Raw genomic sequence first — 25,435 nt, 5'->3', positions numbered from 1 at the left:
GGAGTTATTGTTAAATGTATTTATTCAGTATAAAGAAATTATGTTAAAATTACAATCTTAAACATAATTATAACATCACAATAGTTAATATTAATTACATAAAAAATATATGTATCTCATATATCACACTTTACAAAATAAGAATTGATAAAAAAAAAATGTTATTCTTCATCGGAGCTGGATGACGAGAGAATGTAGTCAGGTTGAGCAGAGATGGGCCTCTCCTCTTCGTTAAACCTGTCAGGCCAACAATTCCTGTCTTTGAAGAACCGTATGTGCTGTTTTGACAGTACTGTAATTATTTCAGCTTTGACCTAAAACAGTACAAATCAAGAAATTGTTAATATTGACTTTTAGTAAATAAGGAGTTTTCAAACTCTATCATTTATAGTACATCATTATTTTTATGTAGTAAAGAAACAACAGCCAAATGTAAAACAATCAGCAATGGCTATTCTTTGGTTTATATGGAGATAAAATCCCAGAATGTACAACTCAACCCTCTTCTTATCCTTCTCATCCAGTCAATAGTATTCAGCCAGACTGTCAACCTATTCTACACATTATCAGCATCACTTAAGTGGTAGTAACCACCATCTTATAATCTTTAACCCTTTGACTATTACTCCTGTAGTGCCACCTACGGTAATCTGGATAGCCATGTGGGAAGTGCAATGGTGCTAAAGAGTTTTCAGAATAACATCTATTGAAAAAAAAATCTCTCTCGCCTTAATTACGTATTCAATCTAACAGAAAGAAGAAGAAACACTTTTAAGTAGTTTCCATCCTTACCATTAGATCACAGTTACTCCTCTGTTTATTTCTTTTCGGTTCTAATTTACCGCCATGTGATCTTATTCAATCAGTTGTCCTAAATGATAAGCTGATTCTATTTGTATTTGTGTACAATTCTGTTTTAAAATCTGACATAATTATGTTGCAACCTAATTTTTACATTGCGGGTGACCTGATAGTTGGAAAACGGTTTTTGTGTTTGGCATGAGTACATGGCTGTGTAATTACTAACACATGCATGGAGTGAGTTACTGTAAGTGTTTGTGAACAAGGAAAATTACTCCGATCTTGATGAAAATTTATGGATAAAAACTCCCTTTTTTGGGCACTTTTACAGAGAAAAAAACCACCAGTCACAGGGTTAACCAGCAGCTTCAAGAAGAGAATGTAATTGATATTCTCCAGCACTGCTTTGACAATGGTCATGCTGAGAATGCCTCAGTTCTAAGTATCATCTTGTCAGAGTTAGAGTGTAAAATGTATGTTGAATAAATACAAATAGAGCTAATATTAAAACAAAATGTCAGTATATTGCTTATTTTAATTGATTAGTGATTTTAAATGAAATAATGAGCAACATACACACTTCAGGTCGGCATATTTGTCCTAATTTACTCCTTTAAAGTTTTGTTTGGAAAGGAGAGCAAAAAGAAAGAAGAGGAAAGAAACAATACACCAATAGACAGGAAAATGAGTCACCTGAAATCATCAACAACAGCTTGCACCACTTACCCAAGATCCCATAATCTCAATTTATTATCTGGCAGGCTAGAGGTTGAAACGACCCGAAATAGATAAATATTGTCAATTTGCCAAACCATGTCAGTAATGGTAATCAGGATAAGTTATTTCTCATTTTACGATTAACCAATAAATTCACTCATATTTCAATATTTTCTGATATAGCTGGATTACTTCTTCAGTGTATGTAATATATTTAAAACACTTAAAGTATTTTTCCTGTATACTATTCTATGTGAGCAATTTTTGATGAAACTTACCTTATCTCCTTCCGGTATCCTCTCCACCAGAACGAAGTCTCCTCGTTTGACCCATACGTTTTTGCGGAACTTACTGGGCATAGAAACAAGGAAGACATCACCAGTGGCACTCTCTACATCATGAAGATTATTGCCCCGACCTGCTTTAACACGCACAATCTCTTGTCCTTCACTCGGCACCTGGAGCACAGATTGCTGCAGCTCAGCATACACATGTTTTCTCTTGGTGGATGAAGACATTTTCATCTACAGAGACAAAAAATAAATTAATTGCATTATCTTTTTCACTATTCAATATATAAGCTTCAATCAATAGTCTTAATTGTAATGCATTACACAGTTAAGAGAATAAATTTAATAATCAGCTACAACTTCTGTCATAAAATCCTGTCAAAAAATCCTCAGATATAAATTGAGGAACAAAAAATTAGTTAAAGGTTAAAAGAATACATTCTAGAATTAATGTAAATTGTACAAGTGCTTAATACAGAATTGCTTATTTTAAATATGAGTACATTGAGTATGTAGGGTGTAAAAATGACATGATGAATAATTAACATTCCTAACAAAAAGAAATTCAAACAAGAATTCCAGAAGATGGAATAGATGTTCCATCACACGACTTCAAGGGTTGAACATCCTTAAATCAAGCAGGACAACTTTTAAATGTTTTTAAATGAAAGGCAATAAAACTATGCCTACCTTCATAGTTTCTTATCTTATGGAATTATTGTAAAGAACAATGGTAACACAGAAAATATTAATTTTACAAAATCGTGCAATCAAGATTATAGCTAATGTAAACACAATGATTCACTGTAAACATTTATTTAAAAAGTATGGTATTCTTACAGTACCTGCATTTTATATTTTAGATATGTATAAAAAAATAAATTTACATGCCATACCTACAATTAGATCAGTTCATAACCATATGACTATAAACTCAAATTGTCTTAGAATATCTCAATGTAGTCTTTAAATTGTTTTGCAGAAACAGGCATTAAACTCTACAACTCTCTTCCTTCATATCTTAAATCTCTTAAATGATACTGCTATACACTGTGAAGATGTTCTGGCAATAAAGAATTTGAATTTGACCCAACCCAATTAAGAAATTTAATATTATTTCTCTTTTAGTGTTGAAGCAAGTTAATATGTTGAAGGAAAATTTACATTTTTAATTTCAGACAACCCGTAAATAATAACTGTGCAACAATCAATTTTTACTGTCTAGTTTTTTTGCTGGGAGGAAGAGAGGGAAAGATTGAATTTCAGATCTATTACTTTACAAAAATAAATGTATGTATTAATTTAAAGCCCATGCAAAGAGTACACATCATTACAAACATTGCTTGGCCTTTGGGAATTGAAGTAGTTCCTGTAACTCTACGTCAATAATTTAAAATTTTTCACTGCTTAATCAAAATACAAATGCCGATTTTTTTTATTTCACGTCATGATAGTTTTTTGACATACATAGTGATAGTGCCACAGAGACGACAGGTCAGTGGTGTGCACAGTAGTCGATTGCACTTTTTCCCCACTACAAAATTTGTCACTGCCAAGTTCCGGTAGTCATTTTGTACTGAACTACCAGTACAATAAACATGGCCGCTCCTATTGATTCTCCTGCCAAATGCAAATTGAGGAGTGATATTCTTATTATATTATTCCCGCAAGTAGAAGAGAGTAGTTCAGCAAAAATCCATCGGAGAACATGACGTGGTGTTTACGGAGAAAACATTATGAGTGATGGTGTTGTTCATGAATGGTGTTCAAAGTTTAAAAATGGCTGACCTGACGTTCATGTTGAAGAAGGTTAAAGACGCATACATACCACGATGAAGAAGATTTTTAATATCAATTGTAACACAAGATATAACATGGATTCTTTATGACACACTTGAAACAAAACAACAATCTCAACAGTGGATGCAAAACATTCACAGAACAAATCCAAAATTTCAAGCAAACTTTCTACAACCGAAAAGTTATGGCTACAGTCTTTTGGAACCAAAAAGGTATGTTGCTTGTTGAGTTCATGCAGCCAAAGGACCATGATTAATGCACCTGTTTATTGCCAAACCTTACAATGTTTGCAACCATCCATCCAGAACAAGAGAAAAGGCATGCTGACGTCTGGAATTGTTCTGCTGCATGACAACGCCCACCCTTACAGTGCTGGTGTAACCCAACAGCATTTTCAACAATTTCAGTTGAAAATTATTTGACCACTCACAATACAGTCCTGACATAGCACAGAGCGACTTCAATCTTTTTTCTGAACTGAAGAAACAGCTTGGCACATTCCAACTACTCAGAAACTATTTGACAAGGTCACAACAATTTAAATTCACTGGCGGCACATTTTATGAAGAGGGTATTTGGGAAGCTTATCCACAGTTATGTCAAATGTCTTAAATTTTAAGTTGATTATGTTGAGAAATACACATATTAGTGAAAACATTTTGGTAGTAAAATAATTTTTTCTATTCACTTGTCTTTTATTTATGGTCCATAAGAGGTTGAAAAAAAAACCACCCTCATATTTTGAATCTCAACCTTACCAATACAACCAGTGGTAGTTCTGCCCCAATGGTGTTATCAAAGGTACATATACAAAGGTTTCTTTGTTTGTTATTAATGTGAGAGATCCCTTCCATCTGAACAGCAGTGTGTATAAGTTACACACATTTTATAAGTCTTAAAACTCCATATATTTTTTTTTCCTTCCTTACTTACAGGAATGGAAGCATAAAAGTGGAGAAGGTAGACACGCACTTATAAGGAAAAATTATTTCTAGCTCATTTTCGCAAATCAGCAGTGTTACAATAAAACCTTTTTCTTCAAAATAAATTAATTAACTGTAGGTAATTATTAAGTCTTATATGTAGTTTTCATAATTCTCAGTAAAAAAATACTGTTTAAATCTTTTACTAGTTATTTTTAATTTACCAATTTTTCATTCATCACTTGTCAGTTACCATTTTATGCCTCTTTTGTATGTAATGAATTCTACCTATATTATCCAAATGATTTTAAAATTTTACATTAGTTATTAAATATTGTTTTATAATAAATACAAAAGCTCAATTCATCCATTCAAAATTTCATTGTATAGACATGAGTATGGACTGTCTTAAGATATATATAAATATATGCAATGCTATAATGTTGTAAATGCTATTTTCTGGGAAATGTGTTTTACTGAACAAATGTTACACCTTGTTTCATATTGAACAATAATAGTAACAACAGTAGTTATTTTGCAACTATAAATTTGTACAAATCGTAATGTTTGAAGCACCAGGGTGCAACTTATGTTGCTTTTCTTAACATTATCGTTAAGATTTTGTTACGTGCTGTATTGTGTGAGATCCACCTAGCTTCTACAAATGTTCTACTTATGACGCTAAATCTGAAAAAACCTTTGATGCACACATCTTTTGATTTGCAACACCTGTCTCAATTGATTTACTGTGAAATGCACTATGCTCAGCAGTTAGCATGCTCTAACCTCAAAGGATCTATGATTCCAACAAAGATAAAGGATTTATGTGTTTGTGAACTCAGAACAGGAAGAAAAGGATGTCTAGATATCTTCCTGTAAATATGACTAACTCACCACTGAAGCCGATGTTGGTAAAAAAGAAATTAATATTATGATCAGATAACTGTAGTGACCAGAACAAGAACCAGTTTATGATAGCAACGTATCTTGTGTTGTTGGCCAATGGTAGATGTACAGAAATTGTTCACAAATATCCAGTAAAGAGACACACATTTTTAAGTTGTGACAGGGATTTAGCTATAATAGAAAAACGTAATATTAAATGTAATCCTATACTATTGTGATATTTTGGACAAGAGGAAGTAAATTCTTATTCAATGCCAAAAACACAAGGTCATGGCCACAATTTTGTATTTTAAGAGAGAAAAAAATGTACACTTTGTTCAGTTGTGTATTGTGTGTTTAGATTTATGTCATAATTACATCTTATTATTTTAAAATGTTTTTGGTTATAATTGTTTCTATTTCCACATATTTAAATTATATAACCATATTTAAATTTTTTTTTAATTAATAATAATATTGTTGTGTGTAGTATTATTAAATACTCAATTGAAATAACTTATATAAGCTTGAAAATTTTGTAAGCTTATATCATGAAATAGAGAAAAATACATTTTTGTAATGGCATACAATTTGTGTAATAAAAATTATACACGCATATTTATATTTTTGTCCAAAATTTGAAAAAAATAGTCTAATTTTTTGTTTACTAACTTAATTTAAAACATTTTTATAAAAAATTTACAACTAAACTTTTTAATTGATAATCCTTTGTTTTAAACACACTAAGTTTACAGAATTGAAAATACTTTAAACAAATTCTCAGGGGTAATTTTTGTGTAAACAATGTTAATATAAGCATATCTACAGATACAATGTGTCACCAAATTGATCCTTCTCTTTATTCAAGAGCACTAACACTGTCATCTTTCAGTAAAAAGAGAAAAAAATCAGTCTTCAGACAGGCATTGCATGTTAGGAAAGAGTTGCTCTTCCCCTAGTGTATAATAAACCAACAAGGGTGCCCGAGATCAGCTCGACAGGCATTGACATATTTGTTCGTCATCGCAAGGTCCAGTCAGCGGTTCTACAGACCTCTGTGACCGACCACTACTCCACTGCCCTCACCATTACCTGACGTACGCACACTACTACACAGAGCGCTTCCTCTCACATCGACCCTGCACCTCGAACCTATATCGACCATGAGTTATTACATGATAGTCTTTTAAATGCTAATTGGCAATCAATTTTTAACAGCACTGATGTAAATTTTTGTGCACTACAACTTCAGAATATTATTACAATTTCAATGGATCGAGCTAAGAAACAGTCAAATAAATTTACAACTAGGTCAAAAAAGCTAAAACCATGGGTTACTTCACATTTAGTTCAAGCTACAAGAAAAAGAGATAAATGAAGTAAATTGGTAAAAAAAACAACCATTTAATGTGGAACTTAAAAACCGGTATGTGAATCCCAGGAACATATTAAGCAGAAATTTGAAGCAACTTAAAAAAAGATTATTTTTGTGATAAATTAGACCAAGCTAATGGGGATTTTAAAATGTTTTGGGGGAAGTGGTAAATGAATTGAGTGGTAGAGAGGCTAATAAAGTTTCTTTTCAGCTAAATAAATATTTGCCAAATACCAAATTATTCAAAGACAAAATTAAGCTTCAAGTAGCTTGAACGAATTTAATGAATTCTTTATTAATGTGGGTCAGAACTTGGCAGACTCTATTGGCTCAAATGTACTAAATTTTTTTGAAGACCGATCTTATAGGCTGAATTGGACCTTAAACTTACGCACTGTTACGGAAGAAGAGGTTATATGTTACATATCCAGTTTGAGAAGAAATTCTGCTCCTGGACACGATTCAATACCTGCAAGTATATTAAAAAAAATATATTCATATTTTGTCTAGACCGTTATATTACACGTTATAAATTTAAGTACATCGACCAGCGTTTTTTCCTAATCAGTTCAAAATAGCAAGAGTAATTCCCATTTCCAAAGTTGACCGATACACAAATTACAACAACTCCCGTCCATAATCATTGTTAAGTTTGCTATCAATGTCAAAGACTTAGAAAAAATAATTAAAGATCAGCTGGTATTATATTTGACTCAGAATAATATATTTAATAAAAATCAATTTGGTTTTAGAAAGCATAGAAATATCACAGATGCTTTATTTCATATTAACAGAAGCATCAAAGATGCATTGGTTAACATTAAACGAGCAATGCTGATCTTTCTCAACCTAAAAAAAAGCTTTCGATTCCGTTGACCAGAATATTTTACTAAATAAACTAAATTCTATCAGTACCTGGGATACTGATTTAAAATTGTTTAAAAGCTATTTCAAAGACAGACTTCAACGTGTGATTATTGGTGGAGTAAATAGTGATTCCATGGAAGTAAAATACAGGATTATTCAGAGCAACACGCTAGGGCCTATATTATTCTAATTTATATTAATGATTTGTCCAGATTATATATTAATGAGAAATTATTTTTGTTTGCTGATGACGTGGTGGTTTTTTTTGTTTCTTTTTTGGACTGACGGAACTGGGTCGAGGTTCTCGAAAAAGCTCTATTTGATCTGTTTACATTAAAGCAATGATTTGACCATAACATCTTATCATTAAATATTTCCAAAACCAAATTCATTCATGCCTACCACACTAAGGAAAGCTAATAATTATAATTAAGGAAATCTTAAAATAAATGGTTCAAGTAATGCTCTTAATGACGATTGATTCAATTAAAAAAGTAACAAGTTACAAATATTTTGTGTAATTTTCGATTCAGAAGTGAACTGGTCAAAACACATTAATTTTGTTGAAAAATAAAATCCGGAAGTACATTTTTCCCTTCAGACAAAATTACGGGAAGTACTCACAGATAAGGAAATTAAAATGGCCTATTTTGCTTTCGTTCAATCCCAACTTTCATTTGGTATTACAGTCTATGGTGCCGCTTTCAAAACTATTCTTCAGCCATTAATTATTGTACAGAAAACAATATTAAAAATAATGTTCTTTAAGTTTAAAACATAGGCTATTCTTTATAATTACTTTTCTTTGAGACAAAACTAATGACCATAAGACAACTGCTTATCAAAACAATTCTTATTTACTTATACACTCATTTTCATATTCTTTTTGCATTGACAACTCATACTCATAACACACAATACTCACAACAAGTTGGTATTAGTTTATATATTTTAAAAAATATTCAGCATAACAAATTTGTATTATATTTCCTATGTTTTGTACCGTAACGTGTATGAATTATAACTTCGCTGATGTGTTTCAATTAACTGATCTAAGGGTTTAAAAAAAACGCGTGAAGAATTGGTTACTATCGTTAAATGGCGAAGAAGTGGATAGACTTATTGTCCCTTGTTATCGCTGAACTTCTAACCCTTCCTCACTTTTATTGTTGTTTGGTCTGTCCTTCACTATAATTATCATGATTAATACTTGATACGACAGTGCAGCAAAAATAGATTTACACTCAGTTATGCGTATCATTATCAATGTGACTCACAATTGCCTGTGAGCTCGCCGTTGTCATTGCCACACAGTCGGATTAAAAATAAATTCTATAACCCTTTAATAATCTAAAAAATTACAAAACTACTGTTTTTCCTTCTACTTATAATAACATTTGTCTTATTACAAAGTTCCAATGTTCAGGAGAGCCTACATACAGGCCTTAGGCCCATGTAGGCTCATCCCAATTATAATATCACTCTTTTTTTTAAATTTTAGTTGCATTAAATATAACTACTACAAGGTTAATATAATAAGAAATAACTATGTATAAGTACTGTATTGTAGTGCTCTGATACATAGTTTCAGATATTGTATGTATGTGCATATGTTTGTTGCAATACATGTTTAGGTATATATGTATATGTGTTTTATTGTACTATTTTTGGGAAAATAAACCATTTTCATTTCATGAGCCATTTTCATTTCAGTTACAGTTGACTTCCACAAATGACACCCATTACTTCTGATGAACTCCCATCTGGGTATTGTGCATTTCAGTTCTTGAGAGAATTTGTAGAAACATTCATAATTTTTCTCAGTCAATTCTTCCCTCATCCAGCTTTGTCACATTCAACTCAGTTCTACAGCCATAAGGCCATATAACATCAATCATCTATCATTATCAAGATGGAAAGTGACTTATGATGACTTAACCTATTGGGGAAGACATACGAGCTGGTTAAGTACAGAGTGATCTGGCATGAATGCTGAGGTATGAGCTGATTTCATAGTCCATGTTTAGTCATTCTTTATTGTTATGGGCTGTTCTAGTACTGAAAATATCTGCTAGGTATAAATGAATTAATGAATCATTTTATGAAACACAGTACTTAAAAGTTTTGTAACAGAAAAATATGAGAATTCTTAATTGGTACACATTCACTGATAACATTGCAAAACAATTGTAAGATTTACCTGTTTACATTAAATGTACTTATCGAGTTGCTGTGGGAATGCTAGGAAAGCACATGTGTCCTGTGTGCATGAGGGTCATTATTTGTCAAAAATATTATTTTTTCTAATTATTACTAATTGTTGTTATAGTCTTCACTGCTACTTTTAGTAAGAGGAAAATGCATTTCATTTAGTTTTGTTACTGGCAGCACTAAATCCATCACGTTTGTTTAATAAAATTGCTTTGTCGTTGTTTTAGATTATTAGCTACAACATGCTAGATTAGATGTGTTGTTTGAGTTTGTTTAGGTGAGACATTTATTGTAATGGTTGTAAAAGAAACTGTGAGACTCTTTTGTTGCTTTGTTATTAGACAGTAATATTACAAGTGCAATTCTGATATCAGTGATAGTGATGGAAGCGAGGAAGATGTAAATATTTTCCGTGCTTAAAAACCGTTTGCCAATTCACACTCTGTGCGAGGATGAAGAACTTGGTCAAGATTAAGGTTATTTGGATTATTTTACAATTGTACAGAATGTTTTATTATTTGTAAAGTAATTTTGTGTACAGCGAATAAAAATATCTGAATTTCCTAGGAAACAAGAAGGTTAAGTTGTGTCCAGCAAAATCATAAAAACATTACTCATAATTTTCTATTATTTTATAAAATAAAACTCATAACTACAAAACAATTTTTATATTTTTGCACAAGGGCTTTCAACATCAACACCATTGATGTCGAAAGGCCTTGTGCAAAAATATTAAAATTATGAGTTTCTTTTATAAAATAATAGAAACTAGTTTTTCCAATACGAAAAGCTCCTCCTACAATGAAATTTCCCGTAGTATATTTCTTTATTTTATTTTTGAGTTTATTATTTTACATATATAAATACAAATTTTTATTTATGTAAGAGACGTTCAATATTTTAGGTAAAGTAAGTTAAAGTTAGTTAGAAAGTAACTACAGAATAATAAGTGTTTTTTTCAAATATTTATATAAAAATGTTTACAAAATTAAGTCTTTTTAATTAATAATTTTGTTACAAATATAGTATTTGGTATATTAAATACATATTCTACTGTAATGTCAGTGATAAAAAATTATTACTCTACCTGTTATGAACTTTGTTTTTGAAAGCTTAACCAAAGTCTTACATTTTGCCCAATTTAATTGCTGCTACCAGGTCTCAATAATACTTTCTCAATGGGTTAATACAACAAAATCTTGTATACATAGCATTTATTTTAAAACATGTTGTACTATAAAATAAATTCACACTGTATTCATATCACGAATGATGATATATCCAACACAGCAATAATCTACTTCTTTCTTGAAAACTTTGTATTGAATTTTGTGTACCTTAATACAGACAAAAATGATCAACTATTGTTTTATATGAATAAACTTAGGTAAACTAGGTGAAAACGAAATGGCTTTAATAATAGTGAATCCATATTAATTGTACAACTCCTTTGGTAAATATTTATTTCAGAACAATATTTACATTAAAATCATAGTAAATACAACAGAATAAATTCAATTTTCGAAGTGAGAGTTAACAATACATTATATACAACATTATAACAATATTATATGCTTACACTTATTTAGGCACAACATTCATAGTATAAAATATCATATCATATAAGCTATCAATTTGCTTTATAAAAATGACTAGTACAACTATCAATAAAATACTTGTTCCTTACAATGCACAGATATGGCATTTGTTCTAATCAGATTATAATTTCATTCTTATTAACATAGTGATAAATTCTACAATATGATAACAATTAATTATGTCACTTATACATATAATAATTTTTTCTTTAAAGCTTTCATCAAATAGAAACATTAAAGCTTCACTGGGTAAGAAAATATGGCTCTTTAACCAAGGTAACAGGTTAAATTCACAAGGAGATCAACTTACTAAAACTTTAACTGTGGTTTGTTTTTTCCTAAAAGTATCTATCATATTTAAGTACAAAATACCAGTGATATAATATAAATGCCCCTATAACAAAACTTGCAAAATAATCTTGCAATAATAAATATTCAAACAAGCTTCTTTTAAAATTCATTAAAAATACTTACTTTGTTTAAAGTTTGTTAATGATAATGAATGTTTAAAAAGATAATAGAATTTCAAAAATGTTTAATTGTTATATACATTGTTATACATGTACATATTGTAACATTTAAAATAATTATCACCAGTTAAAATAAGTCCATTTGCAAAAAATAAGTAATCCAAATAATAAAGTATTTTATAATGTATATAATTTAGCTAAATTTATCTTGTTAAAAAATAATTACTCAATAATCAAATTTAGATGGCTGTCCTAATGTAATGTGATACATAATGATTTTCACCCTCCAATAAATTTGTAGCATTGAGATGTATACAGCTTTAGGAAAGCCTTGATTAAAAAGGTAGGAATACAAATAAATAGTAGTTCTGATAATCTCTAAATTGGTCAATAAATTGTATTCTTTATACATACATATACTATATGTGTGTGTGTGTGTGTGTGTGTGTGATTTATAAGCAAAATCAATTAACTTGCGTAAAAGTGAATAAAGAAATTAATTTTAAAATTTCCCAAAAACTACTGCAACACAAGAACTTTCATGGCCACTGTTGCCTGGCAGAAAGTTACTTTTCACCACTATAATGCAAGAACATCAAGTTAGTTATTGTATCCTCTATATCCAACATCTCTGATTTTTTAAATAGCAGTCTATCCAGACTTACACTCTTGCCAAATTTTTAAAACAATTTACCAAAAAATACAAAAATATTTAGCAGTGGGGAACTAGAAAAAGTGGGGAAAATCATCAATGCACATTGCCTTCCGGTACCCGTTGTCAAACAAACACATTACAACCCTTTACAATTTTGTAGCTAACCTGTAATGATTTATTGTAATTGTATACAATTTACTGTGTGTCTTTAAAATGTTCAAGAATGGCACAATCTGGGTAAGATATAGTCAGTGATGTGTTTTTTAACGCAAGAGACATGTGGGTTTCAGACAATCATCATCAGCTTTGTGAAGTTACAGTGGTAATGCAATGAGTAAAGGCATAGTGCAAAACTGGATCAGGAAGTAAAAGCATGATTGTGAAAATGTTCATGACAACAAATGTTCAGGTCCATTACACAGTAGTGGTGGTCGGTGTAATGGGGGTGGTGGTGGAAAGTAATAATTGGAATGAAAACTTGAGAGAACATAAGATTAACAATGCTACTCTTTCTATAATTTTCTCAAGTGTCCTATCTTGTCAAATGATTTATATCCCGTGCAAAAACCAAAAGTTCAAAACATACTTACTTACAGTCCAATTTTTTTGACCGTAGACTCGAGCTGGGGGAGCGAGCGGGGGTGGTAGGCGGAGGGGTGCGGTGCGGGTGGATTGTAAAGGGCTTTTCTGCAAACGTTACGCTCAAGGTCACGCGCTTGTGTGACTAGCAGGATAGATGCGAATAGACGGTTGGACCTCTCATCGACTGTCAGTAAAGTTATATACCGTTACACAGAACTCTATGGTATATTTTTTTGTCCTATATCGACTGCCTGCCTGCCTGCCAGTTCAGTCAGTGCACTTGCAGCGACCTCGACGAGCGCTTCGTGAAAATTGCTTAGCCTATAACTTAGTGCGAATTTTATTTTTAAAACATTTTAAGTTTTGCTTACTGGAGTGTGTTTTTAGGTTAGTGCGGGGCTTGTATATAATGGAAAACATTCGTATCGAAGGTAACTTCAGGGAAAAAAACTTCACAGTCAGGCAAGAGAAATAATTTGGCGATCGTGAGCGTGTTCATGCTTAACGAAAACTATTGAGCCAAACCTCATACCGTTAAAGAAAGGTATAGAAAGAAACAGCGGCAGCTTGCGGAGTTTCGGTTGGAGTAGTGAAGAAAAATTCGTAAAGAGAAGAAAGATCTTGACACCACGGATGATACAAACGTGCTCATTTGCTACACCCAAGAGAAAGAAAAGAAGTAAAATCGTCACAGATATTGATGACTTTGACAAATGTGTAATAAGAAGAAAAATTTACAATTTTTACAAATACCCGAGCGTTCGCTTCCTTCGCTAAAGTTATTAAAAAACACCACTCGCAGAAGATTTAAATTTCAAAAGGTAGTGTATCAAGTCTTCGAACAATTATTAAAGAATTAGGATTTCAAATGGAAAAAAAAATTGAAAACAACAGAAAAATCTTAATTGAACGGAATGAAATAAGAGCTAAGAGGATTGATTATTTGAAAAAAAATAAAAGAAATCAGAAAAGAAAAACAAATCAGTCGTATATATGGACGAGTCTTATGTTTTGTCTACTCACGTTACTCGAAAAGGTTGGTGTGATGGTAGCTTAGAGGGTTACAAAAAGTATATAAAGTAAAGGCGATAGAGCGATTATAGTCCACGCAGGAGGGGGGACATGGGTTTCATTCGCAATGCATGTCTAGTTTGGAAGGCTGGAACAACCGAAGGTGGAGCTATCACATGCAAATGAACCATGAAAACTTTGTGACTTGGACAAAAACACAGTTAATTCCCAACCTTCCACAAAATTCGGTCGTTGTCATTGACAATGCTTCTTATCACAACGTACAAGTAAATAAAAAGCTCCAAATTTCAAACTCGAAAAAAGGCTGATATGACTAAATGGTTGGATGAACATGAAATTGAATACGACCTCTTCATTACTAAAAACCTGAATTGTACGAACTAATAAAATCTCCATAAGGACAGATACAAAATTTTTGTTTTTTGATAACCTCCTCCATCAATTCGGTCATTCAGTTCTTCGATTACCGCCCATACCACCCGGACCTTAATCCAATCGAGATGATTTGGGGAATAGTTAAAAAACTTTGTAGCCCCTGAAAAATGTTACCAATAAAATAGCCGATACAATTCAGTTGTGTAAAAATAAAATGGATGCTATATCTGTAGAAGAGTGGAAAAAAAAAGTTTGTGATAAAGGTAATAAAAGTGAGGAAAATGAGTATTTGGAGAAGGAAAAAACGTAGTAGATGACGCAACCGAAAGTTTTATAATAAACATCGGTGATTCTGAGACCAGCGATATGTGAAGAGGATAGTGACGCCAGTGATGTGGAGGAACTCGCCGCCGCTCCATTGTAAAAAAGTACTGTAAGTATTAAAGAATATTATTTTAATGCAAAAAAGTTGAATGCAATCATTATACTTGTTGTGTAATTGCTCAATATTAATAGTTAGTTAAACATAGAATACAAGTGAGTTAATACGTTGTAAATAATACAGTTATTGCTACGGGTAAAGTATATAATTGCAATAACAATTAAAACCCACAATATTTTAAGACTAATAAATTAGTTTAATTAACTTGGTTATTTCGTAAAGGTATTTTTATTGCACAATAAACTAATTTATTGAGTTAATACGGTTATCAGTGAGCCAAATGCGCCAACTACAGTTCCGGGGGCAGAAACGTTCACTCATCACTTCATATGATACTACAGGCTAAACTAAGCTTCCAATTAAAAAAAATGATAAATTACAAAAAAGAATATTCATCTATTTTCACACAACTTTCTCGCTGACAAATTTTGTCTGACCAAAAAATTAAAAAAAATCCTCGCTTACTACTTTTTTCTTGTCATTGTAAACGCTATGTAAAATGTAAACAATAATCAAAAATTATTTTGAAATTTTTGTAATATTTAAAAAAATGTAACCAATATATTGCCAATATTAAGAGCTTTAATTTGACGCATCTTAATTGTTACGACATTGGCTTCACTTTTTAAATCGCGTGAGAAGGAAGCGTTAAAGGTCACTTGATTTTTGCAGTCCGTTTTCATTACTCCGCCGGGACAGTTTTAACACAGTGAGACTGACTTTTTCATGCAGGTTAGTAGTCCGCGGCCAAGTCTACGGTTAAAAAAAAATTGGACTGTACTTACTTATACTTACATGTCCCATAAACCAATCTACTAACACCTTCTCAAGCTCATCAACAAAGGAGGCATTTAAGATAAAAGGATACAACACCTGCTCTATAGAAAATCGCATTCACCAACTTCACTGCTAACACTGTCCTGCACAATATATAAGCCTCACAATCAATAGCCTAAGAACAAGAATGAACGGGAACAGACAAGATGTCAAAGTAGGCTATAAAAAACAAACGAGTCTTCCAATATGCTGCAAGCCACAACATCACAGACTTCAATAACCGTTTTAAATCCACAATAGTAAAGTCATTACCAAAAGACTGTAATCCCTCACAATTAAGAGGATGGGAACTAGCATACCAATGGATAACAAAATTAAAAAATCCTCCAAACCTAAACCTGATGTAAGGCCCTCCCTCCACTCCCTTCAGGGGTTAACAGTTTTCATAGATATTTAATATAGTACTCAATACACTGTCAACAGTTACAAAGTGATAACAGTGTCTACAAAAAGTGAATTAGCAACACTGTTTCCCACAGTGACTCTGTAACCCAAAGTGAATCAACAACTAGAATGAGAAAGATTGCAGTGAAATAAAAAATGTCTAATTATGTGTAAAATGTGTGTACTAGAAAATACTTTAAATGCAAGCCCGCTGATTTTCCTATCGACTAGTAACAGTCCTTAGCTTTCAGCCCTATTAAATGAAACGTAGATCAACAATAAGATATTTAATAAGACATAATGATATGTAAATATGCATCTCCAATTATAGAAAGCATAGCCCTTGTAAACTTCTATACTAATAAATTAATATTACCATTTTAAAACAATCATGTAATATTAAACTACACCTTCTTTTAAATCAACATTCTGTACTTTAAAAGTGAACTAGGTATATGATCTTATATATACAGTTCTATTTAAATTAGATCTGATTTGTAATCATTGTTATGAAAGCTAACAGACTAGACTGATACATTTCATATTGAACACTTGTAATTTGTGAAATTATACAAATATATGTTTTTAACTAACAATGGTATAATTTTATGGTTATAAGTTTGACAAATATATTCCAAATTCTTAAATTAAAATATACTTACTATTATGAATTGTACATTCAGACTACAACTTTTTCTTCCGACGAAAACCAGGTAAACCGATAATTCCTCTAGCTTTTGTGACAGCCTCTTCTATATTTAAACTTTCTCCAGGTGAAACACCATATCCCTTTGACAATCCAAAGGGGTTGGAAGGCGTCTTACAATCATGATCTGCCTCTTTTCGAAGTACACTATCCACTTCTACAGAACTGAAAAAAGCTACTGATCGTGGCATATCTGTCATTCCTAACTGACTCACACAAAAAGCCCTTGTGTAAAGATTTGTAATATGTAGAGCCAGAGCTACTTGATAGCGTTGACTATAGGGAACTAAATAACGAACTTCATCATGGAAACTGAGGCAGAAACGTACTTCTGGTCCCAAAAGCCACCGCATGCACACAAGCATCAAATGTAAGAAGTCTACTGCTCCACTCTGAACAACCCAGTTTACCCTGGTAGGTATAAATTTATCATCTTTATCAGTCCCTGGTTCAAGAGCTCTACTTAAACGTCCTTTTAAGAAAGGAGTCACTGGTGAGGGACTTGAAGCAATTTCCTCTAGTCGGTTGAACATTGCAGATTCAGTACCTCCTACCCATTTGGGCTTTTCAAACAAGTCCTCTGCACTCTTTCCATATAATGAGCACACTTCCTTTGCACCATATTTTGTATAAGTGCGTTGCTTTAAATCAGGTAATACATCTTTCTTTAACATATACAATCGTTTTCCTTTGGTCATTGAAAACATCTTAGAAGCCTTTTGCTTAGCTTCTGTTGATGACATCCCTGGATTAAACTGCTTTAACAAATGTTCTGCAAATGGTTGCCCAGCACCATATATTCTTGCATAATTAATCACTTTTGCTTGATTTCTTGATATACCAACAGCTTTAGCTGTAACACTGTGCATGTCCGTTCCATCAGATTTTTGTCCACTTAATGTCATCCATCCAAAAGGAGTTGCTCCATGCTGCTTGTTTAAATATGCATCTCCAATTATAGAAGCAATCCATAGCTCTTGTGAATCAACATCTGCTCCCACAAGACAGTAAGCAGGAGGTGCCTTAATCATAGCTCGTAACTCTGAACCTACACGTTCACCTAGGGCATTTGAAGCTGTCATCCATGTTGGTTCTACTGCCCTTCGGGTCAATGTACCACAAACCACTACTTGGGGAAGTATGGCACCCAATTCTTTGTCACCAGCCATGAAAGATGGTATATCTTTCTTTGATAACCAAACAGTTAATTGATTTCCAACTCTCTCTCTATTATTTCTCCAATATGATAACATTCTGCTTATTTCTATCAATCTCTCAGTTTTCATATTACCACTACCTAATCCAGTCTCTGAAAATTTATGAATATAATCTCTAGCTAAAGGATTACCAACGTTTAAATGCTTACCATCTTTATGGGGCAGTTTAATGAGACCACATGCAGATCCCATTTCTGACCTGCAAAATACAGTACTTCCATTTTCTCCAGATCTATTTTCAGTATTTTTTTTATTACAAGCAAATTTTACATTAACTGAGTTACTACGGTCAAGAACTTTTGAACAGTTACACAATAGATCACTCTGTATATTTTGACAGTGAAGAACTAATTGTTCGAGTGGAACATCTTCAGAGTTATCTAACTCTATATCTGTTTTAAAAGGCACTAGCATACCCCATCCATGTCCTTGAACATAATGCAAAGGCATTGATTGCCAAGTCAACGAAAGCAATTTTGGAGCTATCTGCATTCCTGTGCTTATTAACTGAGGACCTGCTGCCCAATCCATGGATGACAGCTTTGGACACAACTTAGTATACCAGGCTGGATATCCTGGAAGATGGGGAGTCCTTACTGGCAGTAAACTCTTCATTTCTATCAAATCTTTAAATTTATTTTGTAACTGTTTATATTCAGGGTTTTCATCTTGAGTATCATCATTAGCTGTTTGGATGTCTGAGGCAGTGGGCATTTCACTTTCATTTTTATTCTTTACCTTTTTTGTTACCTTCTTTTTTAATACTAAATTTCTAATATGCCAGTCTTGGTCCCAAAACCAAAGATTCTTTTTATATTCATCATTATGTAACAACTGGCATGCATGGTCAGCCAGTTGAGATAATATCAATTTTGCCTCACCGTCAAGGTCACTGTAAGTCTCATCGCAATCTTTGATATACTGATTCCAATTTGAATTTACAGGCAAATAAGTTAAACCTAACTCTAAGATACCAGCTAGAGATACAGGATGAGGAAATCTTGATAAATACATTGGGAAAAGTTTACAGAGAACTCTGTGAGTAGCAATCACATCATTTGCACAATAGGTCATTAAACTCTGAAAATTGTTTGAGATATCTGTAAGTGTTCCCTCGACGAAAAGATCCCTTTCTTCTTTGGAAAGTTCAGAGCCACAATACAAATTGTGCACTTTACTCAAACTATTCAAGGAACTCAACTTGCTCCACTCATCATCTTGGCCTAGACCTGCTTTAAGCAGATTTTTCTGATAACTTGTAACACCACTCACAGAAATATGAAGTGACATTGTATCTAAAAACCTCAATCCAGTTCTTTCTATCCAGTACTGTTCTTTAACTCGAGCTCGATCATAACTAACATTATGACCTATAACTATTCGAGGTTTCTTACATTTCTCCTTTAAACGGATTCCTTTATCCTCACTGTTACTCTCCAGTGGGATTAGACGATCCAATGTGTAATGATTGTTGGCAGCACTCTGGCTACCACGAATAAGGTCAGAACTTACCCAAGCATACCATGCTTTACTACTGACAGCTGTTGCCAATGTTGGCATTTGTCCCTCAGAACAACATACTTCAACATCAAAAACTAATGCATCTTCTTCTGGAAACTCTACACTGCATGAGCCCTCATTAGTATATTTGGTCCACCCTTCTTTCATTTCCCATACTTTAGGAAGTACAGGTAATTCCACCAATAAATTCATAATGAGCTTTCGATATGAGGCACACTGGTTTTCTCCAATATTATAGAAATGATCTTCAATTGTTTCTCCTTCAAGTTTTGGTAAATTTAAATCTATATCTGGTACTTCTTTAACATTAGACATCAAACCATGTTTTTTTAATTCCATCTTTACTTTATTCAAATCTTGTAGGTTACAAAAATTACCTTTTATTTTATTGCCAAATAAATGATCGCACATAGCTTCAGATATCATCTGTATATTGAAATCATTAAATCTAGGACTATCTTTATCAATGACTCTAAATGAACTCTTAAAACTTGGTGCTGGGTATTCATTTTTTGTTATTTCTATAGTCTTTGAATCCTTCTTCACTGATTCAACCTTCTTTGGTTCAATGACACTGTCCAGCTTAAGTGGTATATCACTTACATGACTGAGACATCTACAGAACACATGAGGAACGCTAGAACGTTTAACGGGTGTCAGATGTATCATTGCTCTTGAATAGCATCTCTTCAGCAACCAGATTGTCTGCAATGGAACCAAAAAATTCCATTACATTGTGAAATCAATCTGACTTGCATTTTTCTTACTTACTTAGGGTAATCACATTACTGTCTATTTCAAGATTCAAATAATTAGCTTATACACCAAAAGAAAAATTAGCCTATATTTTAAAAGGTTGCACAATGTGTTGAAAATTAAAATTTCTTCTATTTCTTTTTCTTTTTTGTTCAAAACAAAAGAAAGCTGAGCATATAATTTTCATAGAACACAACTCTAGTGTGGTCCATTACATGTCCACTGATATCTATCTTCAATGCATACTACATCAAGAGTTCAAAATAGACCTAGTTATTGCCTATTACAGAACTATTAGAAAATGCTCATTTCAGTGAACTATAATACATTACATAGGTCATACACACATTTAGGTTTTGAAATTGTTATAGAAATCAGAATTAAACTATGATATTTTATTATTCAATATGACTTTTTAATCAGTTTGTTTGACAAACTAATATTATAATTATTACCATTACAATACTTTAATCCCTTGAAACAAAACCAAAATTAATCAATTTTAATTTTTTTTCTAAATATATATATATATTTTTAATTGTTATAAATAAATACTTTGAATTTGATTTGAACAAAAACGTTTTTAGAGTATTATTAAATTATTTAGAAAAAGATTCATGAACTTAATCTACTTAATAATTAATCAAAAATGTTAAAATCTTCCACACACAAAAGTATAAAAATTACAACATATAGAATAAAAATATAAATCACGTGCTTACACATGTATATGACAAAAACAAGAGACTTAGAAGGCTTTAATTATCACAGTAATAAAAGTTATCATTGTTAAATCTTAACAAACCAAAATTGAAATTGTTTATTTGTATATAGACAAGATAGAGTTTGATGAGAGTGCATATCTCTCCATGGGATTTAAGTAGTCATTAGGAACACCTATAACTCGGGTTGATATCTTGAGAATGAATTGAGCTAATTTATAATCTTTTGTCTGCCTGTATGTCTGTTTTGCACTGGATATCTCAAGAACAAATTGAGCAATGAACTGGTTTACTCCTACCTTGTAACACATTAGGTTCTAGTTTAATATTTCGGAGGGGTAACACATTAGGTTCTAGTTTAATATTTCGGATAATGACACATTAGCCATAATGATCTAAAACCACTTTTCAAATTTCTTAAAATACATATGTTTTAATTTCTGGAGTAATATGTTTTATTCCTAATTGTTCGTAACTGATAATATGGTTGAACTTTAAAGTTATATCCCAAACAGTTCATCAATCTAGGAGACACAGATATCAGTGTTTCTGGGTGTGGGGACTATGGAAGCTCTAATGCTGAAATGATGTAAAGAGTTCATTTTGAACTTCTGATTTTTTTTGGATCTCTTCAGAGCAACATGATTTTACATCAAGTCTATGACATCAGAGTCCAGGCACTGCCTAGAGGACGGTGAACCGAAGATCACTCAATATTCACCTGGCCTATTATTGCCAAAATAATAACAATGCCCAAATTATATAGCCAAAACCCATTTTATTGTCTAAATACACACAATAATTTAGTAATACAAAGTATTTAGTCTAAGTATTGAAAAAATTCAAGTAAGGAATGAAATTGTTTTTGTAACTACGCTTAAGTTTCAATTTAAAATCATCTCCAATTCAGATGGTTAACAATAAAAACTCATATAAATTACTTTTAAAACGTGAATACAATTAATTAGTTCTATAATTAATAGTAAGGTTTTAATAGTATTAAACTAATTTTTATATGAAATTGTTGAAATGTAAAATGTGTGATTTAATAAATGTCACTGAACTTCATTGTTACCCCAATAAATAGATTTTCATTCAAGTGCAAAACATTATTTTTAGAGCCAAGAAAATATGGTACAAAAATATAACTAAAATGTTAATATTATTCTATTGTGTAATTTTTTTTATAAATAGAAAACAAATCCTACAACTGAACTACTTAAAGGCTGAATAAGGGATGGTTACATAGCCTACCTGTACAAAGCCAAATATCAGAAATATTGTTAATAATCCCTCCAGCCATCAGTGCTAAACTACTTGTTTTTTATATTCTAAATCACAGTACCATTTATAATAAACCCTTCAGAAAAATACAGAGAAAATAAACTTATATCAAGAGATCTGCCTTTTTATAAGATTTCTGGGGGAGAATAATAAGCGGCCTATACTCGTTATTCAATTGCTATCATCGAACAATTCAATATACTATCCAACTTTGATATGTAAAAATCATATATACTCTACGATAAGAATTATAATAACTGTAACAAGAAGAATCTCGTACATTACAATTAAGAGATTTGTTTTTTAATGTTATTGTAAACATAAATTTAACAATAACAAATTACAACATAACAAAACCAACTATGGCCTAGACTTATATATCAAAGAAACCCTACAGCATTAGGCTATAACTTGCCCAGCTTAATATCAACGATTTATCGCTATTGTGAAATAAAGGAAAGAATTCTCCCCATGGGTTCCCAGGAGCCAAATCCACATGTTGAAACCACTTAAACAGTCGCTTGTGAAAAATATCTGGGTAGGGTACAATAAGCGGACCCAGTTTTTTTATATCGAAATTGGCAAACCATATTACTTAATCATAACCATAGATATAATCAATTGATACTGATTATTTTTAACGATTAATTAAATAATCTATATCAATAGCTGTAAACACTCAAATAATACTCAAATAAGTACTCTTAATGTAATATTTCAATGTTTATATAAGTAACATTTGATTACTGTATTAAAAATGACAGTCAATTTTAGAAAACTACATGACATTGCTTTGAAAGATGGATAAGATATGCTTTTCATGACTTCAACATGTTGGACTTGTGTGGAAAAACCCATTATGTGAAATTTGTGGGAAAGAAACAACTGTAACTGTGAGAGGAACAAATATGGTCATCTTCAGTTTTCCTAATTTTGGTTATAATAATTTGTTTGATCACTGCAAATATTAGATTCATATTTTAATTTAAAACATATGATTGTAATTGAGAACTATAGATACTTTATATCGATTGATAGTCTAGCATTTGAGATGCGAATATTAGGTATCGATGATTACATTCTTCAATAAAAAACCGGGTCCGCTTATCGTACCCTACCCAAATATCTAACATATTTTCCTCATATTTATCTCTATTTACAAAGTTTAGAAATATTAGTTACTTCTTGCTGTTTATTGTTTACATTAAAATTACTATAACTAATAAGTTAAAATCATATGCTAAGTTAAATAAATTGTAATATTGAATTATTCCTTTGGATAAAAACAATCAAACCATTCGATAATTTAGCATTTGAATAACGAGTGTAGGCCGCTTATTTAAGTCTACCCGTTTTCTGATTTTTGTCAAATTTGTTACAAAACCCGGGTTATAATCACTATTTTTGTTAAAAAAGCAACAGATAATTTTTAATCCCTCAACTTATTTTTTGGCTTCCAAAGGGAAGGTTACTTGTTACAGGAGATGATGTAATTGGAAGGGGTCACCTTAAAAGTGTAAGAATAGTACTGTACCTTAATTTTTCTTGGTTTTTCCCCTCAAAAAAAGGCATTTTAATTTTCATGAGCTAAGTAACAAACTCATGACTGACTATTCAATATATAAGAAACTAACAGTTAGCATACAAAGAATGTAATTTAAAGCCCACTAACAATTGTTTAACCTGTGAAACATCCAAAAAAAACATACCTTGGGATAATCACAACTTTCGAAGAATGATTATTAATAGGGTATGTATCTTTAATTTACACTTCTTTCCCTCCTTACAGCACTTAAATATCACTTATATTCTAAATTAAAACATGTGAAATCGAGGCATGCAAATAGGCCTAGGCCTAGTAATGTTACTTACCATCAAATACTTTTCTTCTTTAAGACGTTAAAAATTAAAATGTTATATAACTTCAACTAAAACTCCTGTATTCTTCACAACTGTATTTATCAATTGGTTAATTTGTTCATTTACGTGTAAACCAAGCACATTTTCCTTTATAACCACAAATACCAAAGCAAAACAATGGTGTTGTAATAATTCATAAACTGTAAGTTCACGTACCACCGTGAAGTTAGCGTCACTTTATCGTCCGTCTATATTCCGTGCAACAATTTTGCAGTCAACAATATGAAGGCGCTAACAAACATTCAAAATCTGAAATAATAGTATAAAACTAATTAGTAAAAAACGATCTTTCACAAAATCTACACAGTTAATCGTATTTATTACTTACCACAAAGAATTCCCGTTAATATACTTTAATTATACTTTAATATACCAACGTCAAAAAGGTGGTGTCGGCCGTCAGAGGTCCTATCGTCTAAATTAAATGCACCGTTAGACGGGCGTTCTCGTATAAAAGTAACTCCTGAGACTTAACCAAACAAGTGCCCGCAATGAAACTTTGTACACAGATGCTCTGTAAGCTGAACTTTAATATACCAACGTCAAAAAGGTGGTGTGTCGGCCGTCAGAGGTCCTATCGTCGAAATTAAATGCACCGTTAGACGGGGCGTTTCTCGTATAAAAGTCGCTCCTGAGACTAAACCAAACAAGTGCCCGCAATGAAACTTTGTACACAGATGCTCTATAAGCTGAACTTTAATATACCAACGTCAAAAAGGTGGTGTCGGCCGTCAGAGGTCCTATCGTCTAAATTAAATGCACCGTTAGACGGGGCGTTCTCGTATAAAAGTCGCTCCTGAGACTAAACCAAACAAGTGCCCGCAATGAAACTTTGTACACAGATGCTCTATAAGCTGAACTTTAATATACCAACGTCAAATAGGTGGTGTCGGCCGTCAGAGGTCCTATCGTCAAAATTAAATGCACGGTTAGACGGGCGTTCTCGTATAAAAGTCACTCCTGAGACTTAACCAAACAAGTGCCCGCAATGAAACTTTGTACACAGATGCTCTGTAAGCTGAACTTTAATATACCAACGTCAAAAAGGTGGTGTCGGCCCGTCAG

The 25,435-nt window shown here is 32.1% G+C and overlaps 1 protein-coding gene across 6 annotated transcripts; it reads right to left on the bottom strand.

Moving 5' to 3' along the window:
* On the bottom strand, nucleotides 1–24,515 carry LOC124371854 (DNA polymerase subunit gamma-1, mitochondrial-like). Of its 6 annotated transcripts, XM_046830218.1 has the most exons (4): nucleotides 24,323–24,509; nucleotides 20,292–20,393; nucleotides 1,797–2,042; nucleotides 1–314 (listed from the first exon to the last, which is right to left on the bottom strand). In XM_046830218.1, exons 1-4 carry the CDS (start codon nucleotides 24,323–24,325, stop codon nucleotides 162–164), a joined length of 504 nt encoding a protein of 167 aa, XP_046686174.1. In that variant the 5' UTR covers nucleotides 24,326–24,509; the 3' UTR covers nucleotides 1–161. The 6 variants fall into 6 exon arrangements, with proteins under 6 accessions (XP_046686174.1, XP_046686176.1, XP_046686175.1 ...); XM_046830220.1 differs by lacking the exon at nucleotides 20,292–20,393 and having other exon boundaries at nucleotides 24,323–24,506; XM_046830219.1 differs by lacking the exons at nucleotides 20,292–20,393; nucleotides 24,323–24,509 and adding an exon at nucleotides 18,317–18,523.
* Between the last annotated feature and the right edge of the window lie 920 nt (nucleotides 24,516–25,435).

This window comes from Homalodisca vitripennis, unplaced genomic scaffold (genome assembly GCF_021130785.1).
Source record: "Homalodisca vitripennis isolate AUS2020 unplaced genomic scaffold, UT_GWSS_2.1 ScUCBcl_2089;HRSCAF=6494, whole genome shotgun sequence".
Taxonomy (NCBI): domain Eukaryota; kingdom Metazoa; phylum Arthropoda; class Insecta; order Hemiptera; family Cicadellidae; genus Homalodisca; species Homalodisca vitripennis.
The sequence above is the reverse complement of the archived record's forward strand: the minus strand, read 5'-3'. Positions and strand labels throughout refer to the sequence as shown.

Coding starts and splice junctions, on each gene's coding strand:
- LOC124371854 (XM_046830216.1), bottom strand. Junction 2,043..18,316: donor TAAACTGCCCCATAAAGATG/GTAAGCATTTAA, acceptor TTGTCTCTGTAG/ATGAAAATGTCTTCATCCAC.